At 44.2% G+C, this 16,175-nt stretch overlaps 1 protein-coding gene across 1 annotated transcript in view; it reads left to right on the plus strand.

Annotated features, from left to right (window-relative positions):
- LOC306913850 (dynein axonemal heavy chain 2-like) overlaps positions 1–16,175 on the plus strand; it is a gene marked incomplete at its 3' end in the record, with an annotated part of 263,300 nt that overhangs the window by 55,271 nt on the left and 191,854 nt on the right. The window contains exon 9 of the mRNA XM_079490662.1: positions 3,328–3,485. Coding sequence (XP_079346788.1) covers positions 3,328–3,485 — 158 coding nt within the window. The remainder of the gene's footprint in view (positions 1–3,327; positions 3,486–16,175) is intronic.

The raw sequence follows: 16,175 nt of genomic DNA on the forward strand, positions 1-16,175 counted from the left end.
GACCCCCACACGGTAACTCTGTCATTTCTCAACCGTTTCGGAATCCGCTCACCGGAATCGGGCCACACGGGTGTGATTTTTCCTAAATATTCGATTCAAATCATCTCAGATTTCTTTCCTATGTGAAACATTTTCTAAATATGAATTTAGGCATAGGCTACTCTGACTGTTCGTTAGCAAGAAACCAAGGTCTTTATGACCTGAAGTCAGCTTGTGTGGTACCTATGGCCTTACTTTCTTTCTCTGCTATAAATAAATGATGCACAATGCAACGTGTTTGCTTTGCTCCCTTTGGAATTAAATCCATTTGAGAGTTATTTGTATTATTGATATTACAGTTTTGTTTTTGCAATTGTAATCGATTACTACTCGTTTCTGGGGAAAGTGATATTAGTAATACTTTATAGTTTATACTTTGTTTTACTGCCCAACACTGAAGGATGGTGTTGGTGTGAGTATATATTTTCATACCATGATGCACGTTTGTAAATGGCGGCTATGCAGTACTACTTGGAACATACTCTCTGTGTATGGGTGCGTGCGTGCGTGCGTGCGTGTGCACGCGTGCGTGCGTGTGCACGCGCGCCTGTATGTCGCCTTGAATCGTTACAGATGTGTGCCTAACTTTGCTGTGCAAACATCTGTCGGGACCTGTAGGGTATATATGCAGAACTAACTGCTTCAATCTGGAGACTAAAAAAAGTCCATGAATATGATGAAATATTCAGCGGAGGCCGAAACGTTGTACGTACGGGAAAGTGCCTCAAGTGTAAAATAACCGCCGGTGCTGTCATTTGAAGTCTGCACCATGTGTGACCTCTGCTATCAAAGTGGAGACTTAGCAGATTCAAGCTGTCTATTCTAATCTTTTTTTTTCTTTTTCCATTTAAAAAAAAAAAAAAAACACTTCACCCTGCCGTCCCTACTTTGGGCATATCATTATGGGGGGCGAGAAGTCAAAGTATTACTAAAAAAGAACTTGTAGATTGGCTATTTTCGCTATTCATCATCGTATAGGGCTTTAGTGGTTTTAAATCGGGGCTTAAGTAGTTTTAAATGAGGGCTTAAGTACAGTCGTTTTACATATAGGACACCGGCCCAGTCCCATTCAGAGAGTTACGGCACTCTTTGATCTGGCCGCGATGCGTTCTACGCGGTTCACGTGTCACTCAGATCAGCTGAACGCAGGGAAGCTGTCGGAACCTTCCCTAAAACATCCGGGACAATGCGCCACACGTCACAGACGCATGTTCATTCTATTAAGCCATTTTGACCTGAGATCAGATTCTAAAAATGTTTTCTAAATCCTGACAGTTTTCTGAAAAAGCTATGTTTCTTCGATTTTTCAAAAATAGCAGACCTACAAGCTCGTAGCGCGCCACTCGGTGGCGCGCTATGAGCTTGTAGATCTGCTATTTTTCAATAGCTAAAGCATAACATGATGCTAACACAAAGGGGTTCCCGCCCAAAATGGGTTAAGTACACACCCATTCCTCTTTTCAATTAGCCTAAATGTTTATTCTTTCATTCCTTATGCCGTATATTGGACATGGCATCGGTTCGCCAAAAAAAAAGCCAGTCAATTCCCACCAGATTCCAGGATCTCATTTAATGCTCTATGATCTTGTGAGCATAAAGTTGAAGAGAAAAACCTAACCGTGTTTTCTGAAGCGGAGCTAATGCCTGTTTTATACTTGGTTGTGTGCTTTGTCGCTCCACCGACAGATCTATAAGCTCACAACATGTCACGGTGGAACACATTATGAGCTTTAGTTCGGCTATTGTCGGTGCGCGACACCGGTCGCATAACCAAGTATATTTATCATGTAATACTTGTGTGTCCAGCCCGGGTTATTCTGCCTCTCTCTTTTGTAGTTAATGGGCTTTTGACTGTAATGCCGTGCTTTGCGTTGGCCGTAGTGTACAACCGAAGCAGAATACTGTAGAATAGATCAGTGGTTCCCAAACGTTTTAGCCCGTGACCCAAAAGAGAAATTAGATTTTTGCCCGGGACACAAACTAGTGAAAATAGCACATCTACAAGCTCGCGACACGTCACTTCTCGCCTCGTTTCATTGGTTTTCCTTTGATTTAGTCACGAAATGTAGCTTTTTTTGGGAATGTTTTTTTTTTTAATAATTTGAAATACAGTAATAACAATTGCTGGAAACAAATAAAGGGACCCATACAAATGTGACCAGATTTGACTGAGAGACTGCCATCGCGCAAATTACAGCTTTTCACCAGAGGAGAAAAACTTTTTTTTAATTTTTTTTTCCAAAATGAGTTTATAGCACAGGCAGACTCTTCACATACTAGAGCATGTCTGAAATAAGTGTCAGAGCTGAAATCGACATGTAAATATGAAATAAATGCTTAAACATGTAGCTAGGTGTAATGTTAGAGACCACAGAAGTGAACCTTTCAAGCCTGTTTTCTCAACTCGCTGTTTTCTGCAAGACATAACTCTATGAGCCACCCACAGTTGGGTCCCGAACCCTGCAGTGTTTGGGATCCAGTGTAATAGATCATCGCTTGAGCATATAATGCATGTAAATCGAGACGTGTCTGTGACTGCAGACACAGAAGGTCATCATTAATATTGTTATCTTTTGCGGAGAGCCGTGTGAGAGAGACACATTTTTTTTTCCTGTTGTAATGTATAGTGAATTCATTGTTATGCTTATTACTATATTTTATCTCTCGACGGATAAGTACAAATATATTTATGTTAAGTTATGTTCAGTGTATCATCGCTGTCTGGTATAGAAACCTTGTATCTACACATTTCCTTGTATCTACACGTGAGCTTGTAGATCAGCTATTTATTTAAAACCTTTATTCGTAAGTGAAGGCTTAGTCTGTTTTTGAGTTTTATTAACATTAAACTGTGAAAAGTATAAACAAGATTGTGACTAAATAACTACATTGGATTCATTGAAACATGATATTTTTTTCCTGAAAAGTAACAGTTTTGGTTTGAACATACAAGGTTTCCGTTCGAGACAATAAATATTGCGTTTTTGTCAAAGACATCCACATTTTGGATTTAATTTGTGCCTTTGTACCGCAACGCTGCCGCCATGTAAACGCTTCTGACGAGAGGTAAAGAGTGTATGCGTGTTCCATTGATACTAGAGTGTGTGTAGCGAGAGTGTGTGGGGGGCTGGGGGGCGGGCAAACTCATTTTAACGACATTTTAAAGTGAATGTGTATGCTGGCCCCTGGAACTTGGGTTCATGCTAACAGCTAGCGGTAGAGATGGAGTTAATGAATAATGGATACTTTGCATCCCTAATCCTGACTCTCCTGTGTGTCACACTGCAGATGGGTAATGAGATCATCCGCCTGTGCTGCCAGAGCATCTCTCTGGACAGGATCTTCCAGGGCTACGTGAGCTCCAGCAGGCAGACGCTCCACCACTGCATCCACTGCTGCCTCTGCTGGAGGGAGGCCTACCAGCACGCTGCCCAGACGCACCGCAGGTACCACACATGCACTCACGCGCACACACACACGAAAGTACGCGCACGCACGCACGTACGCACGCACTCACACACAGACACTCACACACACAATCGCACACTCACACTCACAACCCCTTTAGATGTGGGTCCGTTAATTACAATTACAAATATTTCATACATTAAGACAACATATGTTTTACAAAAGAAGCTAAACAAAACATACAAAGATAACACAACGACTACAACATAACAGTACACACTAGCACATATACAGTATGAATCATTGTGTCACAGATCTGTTAGAATAGTAAAAACATGAACAGGTAATCTGAAGGCGAGAGGACAGTGCAGTTTTTACACTCACGCACGCACACACACACACACACACACACACACCACAAGTTATCGGAAACGTATTGGTTGTTCAGAGGTTCTTGGTTATGGTTGTGGTGCTATAGCACTGCTATACAGTATATCTCTCTCTCTCTCTCTCCCTCTGTCTCTCTCACTCTCTCTGGAAAATGCAATGCAGACAGACTCTCTCGTCTCTCTCTCAGCCCTTGCCTCCGTTGCTATATAAATGACAGATTGGCCCCTCTAAACGGGGGCATCACAGTGCAGTTCAATGTAATGACAGCCGATGGGAGCGGGCGCTCACATCACCGGGATATTGAACTCGCCACGGAACTGACAAAGCACATCACTGTAAGCACCTCCTGGCGTACTTATCAGCTGACAGCCTCTAACATGTGGCCTTGAGCGCAGTGTAACATCATCTCAGGCTCTCCCAATAACTACACTCACTGGCGCAAATTAGGGACTTAATTACATGTATGTACTCAATTACTGTACTTTACTATTTGGGTGCCAAGATTTTCTGTATCTTCCAAGGCTTTGAGTGCCAAATACGAGAGAGATATTTTCTGTTATCAGTGGTCTACGATAGATGCTGCCATGCGCAACATGCAAGTCACCATTTGACTGTTCTTGTAATCATCAGGAACAGGGAAATCACATGGTCGCTAAAAAAAACTGCTCGCATTCTATCGGATTCTTTCCCATGCGATTATCTCCACTCCTTTTCAATGGAGAATAACAAAGGAATGGCACGGCCACTCGACTCGCGGATTTGTTTTCACGAACACCAATCGAACGGCGCTCTAATTATCAACGTTCAGTGGATCAATCGGAGTGGACGTAAATATGCTGTGACTATACTTTAAAGATAAGGACAAAGAGAAAATCCCTGGCACTGGGTGAACTAAATAATCATTTACAGTGGCAGTGAAAGATATTTATGTAACATGTTTAGGTACTTTTACTTTACTCGGAGTACTTCTTCCACCATGCACCGACAAAGCAGCTCAGTGTAAGCACCTCCATACTTATCAGCTGACAGCCTCTAACATGTGGCCTTGCCTGAGTGGCAAGTTACATCATCTCAGGCCCTCTCCCAGGAGTAAACCATACACTGGCACCATATCCTCATCACTGAAAACCAAACTGACAGGAAAATTATTCGCCAAACATGCCTGAACAAGAGCCTAAAATCCCCTAGAGCCCCTAGAGGCCTAGTGTGAACAACTCCAAAAGATGCGTATGGAACACTTCTTTCCTTCTTTTTTACCAGCTGCTATATGCAATAGCAAGCTGAGTCTTTCATCAATATGCAAGCTAGTAGCCTAGTCTTCTAGTCCAGCTGGTTTTCTCATTGGCTGATGTATGTGCGCACCCCAAATATGTCCGGGCGGAAACGAACGACTCAGAATACAATAGTTCGAGAATTTTGGTTCCTACCTAAACTATACTGCGCTGAAACGGACACAGAGGCAGTTATAGCGGACCCCCACAGATAATAATAATGCAGTTGGTAATTAATTGAATCAATCCTTGTTTAATTTCCCCCCAAATCCGCTTATAGTGACTTCTTGGGACAAACGTGACCAAACGGAAAACGTTTTCATCTCAGGCCTCGTACAGCACACTGTGGCTATGAACAGCTGCCTGTTGAGCTCATCTGCAATGTCACATTTCCACTCTCGCCTCACCCCAAAGGCATTCCAGGACCTTCAGATCCTGTTCCATCGCAGCAATCCAGGCACAGAACTATTTGAAGTCCTCCACCACTATAGTGCAGTGGTTTTCAACCATGGAGACCACCAGTGATCCATGAGGGGGTTCCGGGTGGTCCCCTGCAGCTAAATGATGGAACGTTGGTAACCAAGTGGACCCTTATAGTCTATAATAGAGCTTTAACTCTTGAGAGAGTAAAGTGAATTTTACACTCTCCTGCCTTTTGTTACAAAAATGAGTTTTGCAAAATTCCACCTGTTGGTGGCGCTATAACAGGCCAATGTGAAAAGGGTGCGTTTTTGTTCAAAACGGGCCAATCCTGGAAACTGTGAAAGCCAATGTTAGCCAATTAGGATGGAATATGAAATATTGAACACATGACTATAGAGAGAGTGCGTAACTATATGCGGGATTTTTGGACAGAATCTGGAGGAGTAATATGGTGGCGCTATAACAGGCCGCTCTGGAAGATTTGGGGCAGAGGTTCATCGTTTGCATCCAGGGAGTGTGTGTGTGCAAAATTTGGCATCGACCGGGTGCCGGAGATTAGCGCACACACACACACACACACACACACACACACACACACACACACACACACACAGACGGCGTGCAAAACATACTCTCTCCCCATGCCTTCGGGCTGGTGGAGACAATAATAAACAAAACTAATAATAATACAACTTGTGTGTTTTAAATGTAGATGAGACAGAAAAGAGAGCACAGAAGGTCAAAAGGGAGCGTGCAAATAGAGAGAGGAGGCAGCATGTCAGAAGTTTGTTTTCTCCACTTGCCAGTCAGTCATTTGGTCAGTGATCTTTGTGAGCTGCTGAGTTTCACTTCATTACTATGATTGCTCTTAGAGAACGCCTGAGGGGCCACACACACACACACACACACACACACACACACACACACACAGGTCTAGCCTCTCCAATACTCCTCCGGGCCTCTCGCCGCCTGCACGGGCAATCGACCTCGTCCAACCAATTAAAGACACCGCTTAGTTCCCGATCGATGGCCGGAGGCGGGGCAGGGTGAGACCGAGGGGGGAGGCGGGAGCTAATGCCCCATTTATTTTTATGCTCCGTCATACGACGGAGCACAATGTCGGAAGTGGTCGATCTGCTCTGCTCGCGTCGCGCCCACAGCACTTTGACCTTTTAGATCAGCTTTTGTTTTGTGGCAAGTGACGCCGTCGTACAAGAAAGTATACATTTGGCTTGACTCTGTTCACGACAACAGTCCCACAAAAATCACAGCAATTTATCAGTCTGGAACTTTGTGTGGAAGATTTATTTCCAAGGGCCGGTTACAAACGGATTCCAATTTCACAGCAACAAAAGTCTCACTTTGGATAGTGGGCTCTGATTGGCCACCCACAACTCTTGGGTGAGCCAAATGTAATTCAAACCAAGGACCAATCTGCCCAGGGCATTTTCTTTCCTGTGGCAGATTCGTCTGGTTTCCAGGCTAGAGACAGTACAACGCGTGTCAACTGATACGCGTAGAGGCGTCCAGCATCAAGAAGATAAGACTTTTGATTGATTGATTGAAATATTTATTAACAGTTTGCAGAATTACAGTCCATTTCAAGCACAAACTCAATACAAAGACTGTTAACTGTGAGTGGACGACCCAATTAAGCATTACACATTACATCTTCATCTGGACGCTGCATGGCTCTGGGCCTGCACATCTTCATCTGGACGCTGCATGGCTTTGGGCCTGCACATCTTCATCTGGACGCTGCGTGGCTTTGGGCCTGCACATCTTCATCTGGACGCTGCGTGGCTTTGGGCCTGCACATCTTCATCTGGACGCTGCATGGCTTTGGGCCTGCACATCTTCATCTGGACGCTGCATGGCTCTGGGCCTGCACATCTTCATCTGGACGCTGCATGGCTTTGGGCCTGCACATCTTCATCTGGACGCTGCATGGCTCTGGGCCTGCACATCTTCATCTGGACGCTGCATGGCTCTGGGCCTGCACATCTTCATCTGGACGCTGCGTGGCTTTGGGCCTGCACATCTTCATCTGGACGCTGCGTGGCTTTGGGCCTGCACATCTTCATCTGGACGCTGCATGGCTTTGGGCTTCCATCTGGACGCTGCATGGCTTCGGGCCTGCACATCTTCATCTGGACGCTGCATGGCTTTGGGCCTCCATCTGGACGCTGCATGGCTTTGGGCCTGCACGTTTTCATTTGGACGCTGCATGTCTTTGGGCCTGCACATCTTCATCTGGACGCTGCATGGCTTTGGGCCTGCACGTCTTCATCTGGACGCTGCATGTCTTTGGGCCTGCACATCTTCATCTGGACGCTGCATGGCTTTGGGCCTGCAGCACATCTTGTCGAAACTGTTTGTGTGTGTGTTTGTTTTCCCCACTCACGGAGGCCCCCGGCCCAATCGACTGGGTGTTTGACTTTCTGCATCTCGCTTTCCTTTATTTATAGAATTTCCGAGGGGGGCCATGAACTCTAAATGCGCCTCGGGAGAAAGATGGCCACCTCCTGAAAAATATATGAACACCAGCTATAGCCCCTCCTCTCGCCCTGCGGCTGGCGGGGGGGTGGGAGGGAGGGGGAGGGATGTGAGGGAGGCAGAGAGTGTTAAATAAAGAGAGGCTGATCTGTTTTCTCCCCTTCAGATATCCAGTGGTGGACAGTCACTAAACATTTACTTAGGTAGTACGTACTGTACTTGAGTACAGTTTTGAGGTACCGTATTTTATGTTATTGGAGTATTTCCAGTTTTCAATACTGTGACTTTTACTCCACTACATCTCAGAGGCAAATATTTTTTAAATCTTTTACTCTACTACATTTATTTGAAAACTTTAGTTACTTTGTAGATTTTGATAATTATCACAATACATACATTATACATTTTTATACATTTGAAAACTTGAAACGAGATATTCTGCACAATGAGTACTTTCTACTTTTGGTACTTTAAGTACCTTTCGATACTTTTGTACTTTTTCTCAAGTCGATTTTGATTACCAGACTTTTACTTGTAACGGAGTAGTTCTACGTTGCAGTATTGATACTTTTACTTGAGTACTTTTTTCCACCACTGCTGTTTTCTCTCCTTCAGATATCACACCAGTGAGGGGGCTGTGACACAGCCAACACCCCACACACACACACACACACACACACACACACACACACACACACACACACACACACACACACACTGAGTTCAGCCACAGGGCAGAGGGGAACCGGGGCACGATGTTAGCCTGCATGGGTTTAGAAGAGTGGTGAACCTCGGGGCGTTTCCGGTGGGCTCAGAGAGGGCTAAAGGAGGCGCTGTACAGTATAACGACCTAGGCCTAAAGTTTGTCACAAAAACACACAGCGGGGATGACGGAGACGAGAAGGAAAGTAGAAAGAGAAAGGAACAAGGCAACGTGAGAAAGAAAGAGAGGGAGAAGAGGCAAGGCATGGAAAAAAGGAGACGGGCGGAACGGAAGGAAAGGGTGTGAAGGCAAACGTTTTGAAAATCTTTCCCTGTGCTCAAAATAGGGACGCCAGGTTGAAAGTGGTTAAGTCTGTGAGTAGTCTGTTTTCATCCCCGCATGGAAACACCAGAGAACCCTCGCTATGAGTCTGGCTCCCACGATCGTCTCTCTCTCTCTGCAGCATGAATTTGAGTTTTATGAATGTATATATATAAATATATCACACACACACACACACACACACACACTTTATTAATTCCGAAGACATGTTTTTTCTTCCATCTCCTGAAAAAGGAACGGTTGTACTGTAGACTACTTTTTTTCTACTATTTTCTTTTCTTCTGTTTTTCAAGTGTTTATGAGGTGACAGCAGTGTTGTTTTTGGCAGTAAGTAAGTCATAGTCTCTTGAATAGTTTTCATTTAGTTTTAGTCACATTTTAGTCACTTGGAATGTTTTAATGTTAGTCTAGTTTTAGTCGACTAAATGTCATAAGAATTTAGTCAACTAAATCTACAGTTGATTTAGTCAAACAAAACGTCTAAATCAACACTGGGTGACAGTCCTTCATTAGACCCCTTGGTGTGGTTATGTGCAATGATGTATTTTTCTTTGTATTTAGGGTTTATTCTTCCTGGAGGCTGAAACCTTGACAGTCAAACGTGCCAATGGGAAAAAAAACTGTGATATAGTGACATCACAATATCATCTCCTCCCCTAACCCCTCCCCCTTCATCATACAACAACAGCTGTGGGTGTGGCTTCAGTTCAGATGGATCATCGCCCATCACCACCCACCAGGCAAACCGGACATACTTAATTAACTGGTGGGCATGTCCACATAAAAACGTCATTTTAACAAATACTATACACTTTTTTGAAAAAGATCTTCCTCAGTATATAATAAATTAATAATACCTGATGATCATGTTTTAGTGTGGAAAGAAATCACGGCACTCCATCTTTAACTCATCCATCGCCAAGGACTTATTTAACTTCTTTTTCATGATGTCCTGGAGCGCCAAGGACGTGTTTTTCGTGTTTTATAACATAGTATTTTTTGAAAAAAATAAAAATATATAAAATAAAATAAAAGATATATGGTGGCGGTCAGGGCCTTTTGGCGCCCCCTAGTGGCGATGGATGAGTTATGGACATTTTGAAATCCAGACTTTTACTTCTAACAGAGTATTTCTACACTGCAGTATTGATACTTTTACTTTAGTAAAACATTTTGAATAGTTTTTTCCACCACAAAAAGTTCAAAACGCACTGCTGCTGCTCCGGCACAGGAGTGCTGGATACGGTGCGCTTGAGAGGCTGCATCAATGGAGCGTGGAAGGCCCGACGCATGCATCAGAGCATACCTCACTATCTCGGGCACACCAGTACACAACGTTTTCTCCAACTGATGCAGCATGGGGAACTGGTGAAACGCTGCCAGAAGTAAGTCAGCATAACAACACTGTGACTGCTTGGCATCTCATTTATCACATTTAGGCCTGACGTCGAAATAAGAAAAACGCTCGCTCTGAAAGAATATAATATTCAAAGATGTGTGCCGCATTTTTACGATTTTTCAAAAATAGCAGACCACTCTGTGGCGCGCTATGAGCTTGTAGATCTGCTATTTTTTAGGCCTGACGTCGAAATAAGAAAAACTTTCGCTCTGAAAGAATATATATTCAAAGATGTGTGCCGATTTTTACGATTTTTCAAAAATAGCAGACCTACAAGCTCGCAGCGTGCCACTCGGTGGTGCGCTATGAGCTTGTAGATCTGCTATTTTGCAATAGCTACAGTATAACATAATGCTTAGTTAAAACACCAAAAGGGGTTCCCGTACAGAATGCGTTATTGGTCCCTGCGGGATTCCCAGCATTGCAAAAAAAAAGAATGTTTCCCCTCGAATTTGGGCATCAGCCCAGGGGAAGTTCAGCTTCTCCGGGGGAGAGAAAGAAAAAAAAAAGTACAAATGGATTGATCTAGCAAATCGTGCAGAACATAACCAAAAATTGAAAATCCATCAGCAAATTGTCACCACCTCCACAGGAGTCGGAATGTAGCGCTAGTATGGTGTTCTCTTCCTAAGCTGCTGCGCCGTCCAATTTAGACACCGTGGTATCTCGGTCTTTCCCTCGCAGAGCAATGAGAGAGACATTCTCCAACACTGGCTTTCACAGGAGGGCAAGCGAGGTCAATAATGTAAAGGAGAGAAAGATTATATAAATGAAAAATAATCATCATCATTATCCTAAAACATTTCTCGTCTCACAATGTCATGCATTGTGATCTTGTACATTGGCTTTTTTGCTATTTACATTTTATACTTATAGCCATTTCACAGCAGGGCCAGCAGGAAGGACTACAGTTGGAGGCCATCGATATTGTCCTTTTCTTTTTGCTGAGGTTTGCGTGATCTGCGCAAAAGGACAGTTAACCCATTTTGGGCGGGAACCCCTTTTGGTGTTTTAAACATTATGTTATAATTTAGCTATTGAAAAATAGCAGATCTACAAGCTCATAGCGCGCCACCGAGTGGCGCGCTACGAGCTTGTAGGTCTGCTATTTTTGAAAAATCGTGAAAATATTTATTTCAGAAAACTGGAGGATTTAGAAGGATTTTTTAAAATGTTGAGGTCAGGCCTAAATGGGTCAAATGATAAGGGACAATATCAGTGGCACCCAACTGTAACTACTGTCCTGCTCATCCATGCCGTGTTCAATCTGCCAATGCCCACGTTGGACATTTTGCCGTGTTTTCCCATACTACAAATGTATACCTGCAGTTGTAGTATGTGGTTCCCATGTGAATAGTATGGCTCCCAAATGGATCTCGGTCTCCATGTAACCATCCTGTATATGACGTACTGCATCTATGATGTATTATTGCACATTTGGGCAAGGTGCTCCGAGCTCCAATGACTATCATTATAAGGGGCGACTGTGGCTCAAGAGGTAGAGCAGGTCGTCCAATGATCCATGGGTCGGCGGTTCGAATCCCGGCTCCTCCTGTCTACGTGTCAAAGTGTCCTTGGGCAAGACACTGAACCCCAAATTGCTCCCGATGTGCTGGTTGGTACCTTGCATGGCTTCCGCTGCAATCGGTGTATGAATGTGTGTGTGAATGGGTGAATGTAATGCACAGTCTATGTAAAGCGCCTTGGATAAAGGCGCTATATAAATGCAACATTTACCATTTATAATTAAAGTTAAGTGTAAAACATGTGGGAAAATAGTGGATTATTATTATTTTTTAAATCTCTTACTAGCAAAATACTGTACAAACAAAGTTTAGGCACTAATCGGTCCAGCGGTTTGCAATATTAGATACGGACACATAAACACACAGAGCCACAAACAAACCCTGTTATAAATGTCTAGCTTCCTGCAAAGCCACGCCATAAAAAAGGACCAAAAACCTTCCCCAAACATATTTCCCATAGCTGTGTGCAAAATATACCCTTTGCCTTTTGTATTTTCAAGCATGGTCTATTTATTGCGGATGTACAATAGTAGCATTTCAAAGCTATGCACAGCATAAGGCTTCCATTGATATTGTGTTCCACAGACAGACAGACAGACATACAGACAGAGGCATTCTGTCTCCCAGGCAGCATGGTGGACAACAAAGGCTTACAGCCTCATCACACAACACCTTGACTTCACAAAGCAATAAACCAGGTGTTGAGCCTCTCGGCTGCCTTGCAGAATCTCTCACACACGCTCTCTCTCACTCACCGGGTCCGTCATTCTCTCTCTCTTTCCATGGTGTACGTTCTTTCCTCCCATCTTTGACTCCCAACCCCCCCTTACGATTTCCCTCGCTGCTCGCCCGTCGCTGTCTCGCCACTTTAATGCTGTGAGGAGAGTGCAAATGAAAGTAGGGGGAAGAAAAGAAAAACGCAAACGCATCAGTGGATGGATCGAAATTGAGGCTTCACCGCTAGGATCTGTGAAGCAAAGCGTGGCCCCCTCCGTTCTCTGTCTATAGCGTTCCCATCGGGAAGAAACGTACTTATACTACAGCGTCACATTAAAGTATCAAGCGTGGCAGATCTGCAAGCTCATTTTGAGCTTGTGATATTTTTTGCCAGGTGCATTTGCACGCACCACTACGGACGAGTCACGACTGTAAAGACGACCGTAATGGACACCAGCCAATGGGAGACTTATCCCTAAAACCCATAGTCTGAACGCCGCAACGCAGAGCGAGTGGCAACAGAAGCTAATGTTGTGAGCTAACTGGAGCTAGCCATAACAAAGCCATAACAGCCATAACAAAACACAGTGAGTGAACCAACAAATGAACGTAGGAAACGGGCGCTACAGGAGCTTGTTGCACCTGCCAGTTATGACCGAGTCATTCTTGTTTTTATTTGAATCCTGGAAAGTAACAGTTTTGGACATATGCGGTTTCCCCCCGTGGGAGAACGATAGCCGCTATAAAGTTTGCAGTGTGCGACACTGCTCACGACCAAGTACAAAGCATGGGTAACATAACATCACACACTGTGTCCCAGGGTGCGTCGACTAGGGTTGTCCAGATCTGATCACGTGATCGGAAAATCGGGGCCGATCACATCATTTTCAAATTATCTGAATTGGATTGGGAGCAAAACAACGTCATCGGGACATCACTAGTATCAATATTGTATCCATATCATGATATTAGACTGGATATTGTGTGTGTGATTTTGGATATTGTACGATTGTGATATGGCATAAGTGTTATATAAAAAATATAAATATCGGATCGGGAAAAATCGGTATCGGCAGATGCTCAAAATCAAATGATCGGAATTGGATCGGGAGCAAAGAAACGTGATCGGGGCATCCCTAGTGTCGACACGCACGCACATTCAACAGCGTCTTTGTGTTCTATTGTCCTCATGGGTGTTAGTGTGATAGTTTGGATACAGGTATTGTCTACGTCGTACAGCACGTGTGCATGTGCGATAGCATATCTTGCTACAGTATGTCGGCTGTCGTGACAGATGATAAATGCGAGGGTGACCACAGGCTGCCCCCCATACTCCCTGTCCTCCGGGTGGCCTTTCCTCTGCTTGTTTTTCTCTCTCTCTCATTTCTTTTGCCCCCCCTTACTGTTCTTCGCTGAATTTCTGCCGTTTTTCATTTTCCACCTCTCCATCACCCTCTGTCTCATACACACACACACTCGCGTGCACACACACACTGTGGCGCACTAGACACACTTCTGTGTTCTGTTTATTTAATCACTGGCTCTATTACAGTGGATATTTTCCCAGACGAGAGAGAGAGAGAGAGAGAGAGAGAATGCGACACATTGTGTGTGAACTTGTAGATCGGCTATTTTCAAATGCCGAAATGTATATAGGGCTGAAGTGGATAATGTATGTTGAAATAATAATCAAAGTAACTAGTATAGTAACTAAAGTTCTCAAATAAATGTAGTGGAGTAAAAGCACAATATTTGCCTCTGAGATGTAGTGGAGTAGAAGTAAAAGTATTGGGGATCTGAAATACTCCAGTAAAGTACAAATACCTCAAAATTGTACTTAAGTACTGCACTTAAGTAAATGTATTTAGTTACATTCTACCACTGCCGACAGAGATGAATTTATTTAATATCTCCCTTTTGAAGCACAGATGACCCCCTCTGATACGGCTCCCTGTCGCTCCACATCACCACCCGGCCCTGCCGCCTGATGTGAAATCTTTTGAGACGCGCGAGGAGGAAGACATCTGAAAGATTCCCGACTGAGACTAATTTGTGCCGGGGGGGCCGCGGCGTTGATACATAATGCACATCGTGTTATATATCCCCAGCTTTCATGATCGGCGGCCGATGATAGTGGCTATCGCGGGAGAAGCGTTACGTTGGCGCGTAAACCGCCGCTATCTTTAACCATGCTCCTATATTCCGTCTGATCCGTAGAGGTGTGAGTGAGAGGCAACAAGCTGTGTCTTTAATTTAACCTCTAATCAGAAGCCGTCACGCCGCCGATAGGTCATAACTTAAGACGTCTGCTTATCTGCTTGGCATGGCGTTGTTCAGAATGTGTCCTTCATCGCCTGTGAGTGTGTGGTGTCAGAGATCCTCAATAGAGAAGATATCCATTCCATGCCTTGCCAATAGGATGAAATGTTTATAACCTTCTCCTCCGGCCTCCTAAGTGGGTGTTTGTAGTCAGATCTCGCGGACATCCTGTGATCAGTGTTGCCGACAAAGTCTGGTCTCGAATTAAAGTGAATTTTCTCCAGATTTCTCTGTCTGCAAAATTACATTTTAGTGTCGGCATGTTCGGAACATAATACTGCATGGCTTGAGGAATGGTTCCAATATTCATTTCAACTACTCTCGGCGAAACAATGGGTAGAAATCTGTGTTCATGTCCATCTGGTCTCCTGAGTGGGAGACTCTAAATGATGATGAGAACAGATGCACGGAATCAATTGGACGTGCGTTGTCTTTGATTGATTGAATTGATATATTAAATAAGTACATCAGTATATATGTCTGTGTGCATGCGTCACATCGAGCTGCTGTACGCCTCCCGTTGGGCGCTGTGGACGGGCTCCTCCTCCTCCGGAGACAACCAGGCCTCCTGGCTCCATTTCAGTGCTGACAGACAGTCATGCCTCTGTCCCTCCTTAACTGTCCCGACGCCATGTTGCAAGTCCTACTGAATTAGAGGCCAAATTGGAGGGATTTGCGCTCATCCGGAAGCCAAATTTTCCTTTGCACTGGCCTTTTATCCCCCCCGAGGTCAAATTACGCCGATTTTCTGTGCTGGATAGCGGATTGCGCACTGCTAAGTATGTTCAGTACGCATGGATGAGCACACAGATGCTCCACACAGCCCCAACCAGGGCCGGAGAGTAACGGATTACACCTAGCGGAACTATAGGAATTCAAGAAAAGTGTCTGTAACACCGTCGATTATTAACTTCAAGGTGAAATCCAGACCAAAACACATGCACGCTGAATCAGGCTATTATCCTGTACCAACATTCATGTTGGCCTTCCTTGAATTGTTTCGTAGATGCCCTGGCTAATGTGGGTATATTTTAGTAGCTCCAAACTTTTCTTTTCTTTTCTTTTTTCCACAAATCGTCTATTAATAGTGCACACATGCACTGTTTGTCATATTCGAGCTGCCGTTCTCACAGAACCCAGCG

This window comes from Electrona antarctica, assembly GCF_951216825.1.
Source record: "Electrona antarctica genome assembly, chromosome: 21".
NCBI classification, from domain to species: domain Eukaryota; kingdom Metazoa; phylum Chordata; class Actinopteri; order Myctophiformes; family Myctophidae; genus Electrona; species Electrona antarctica.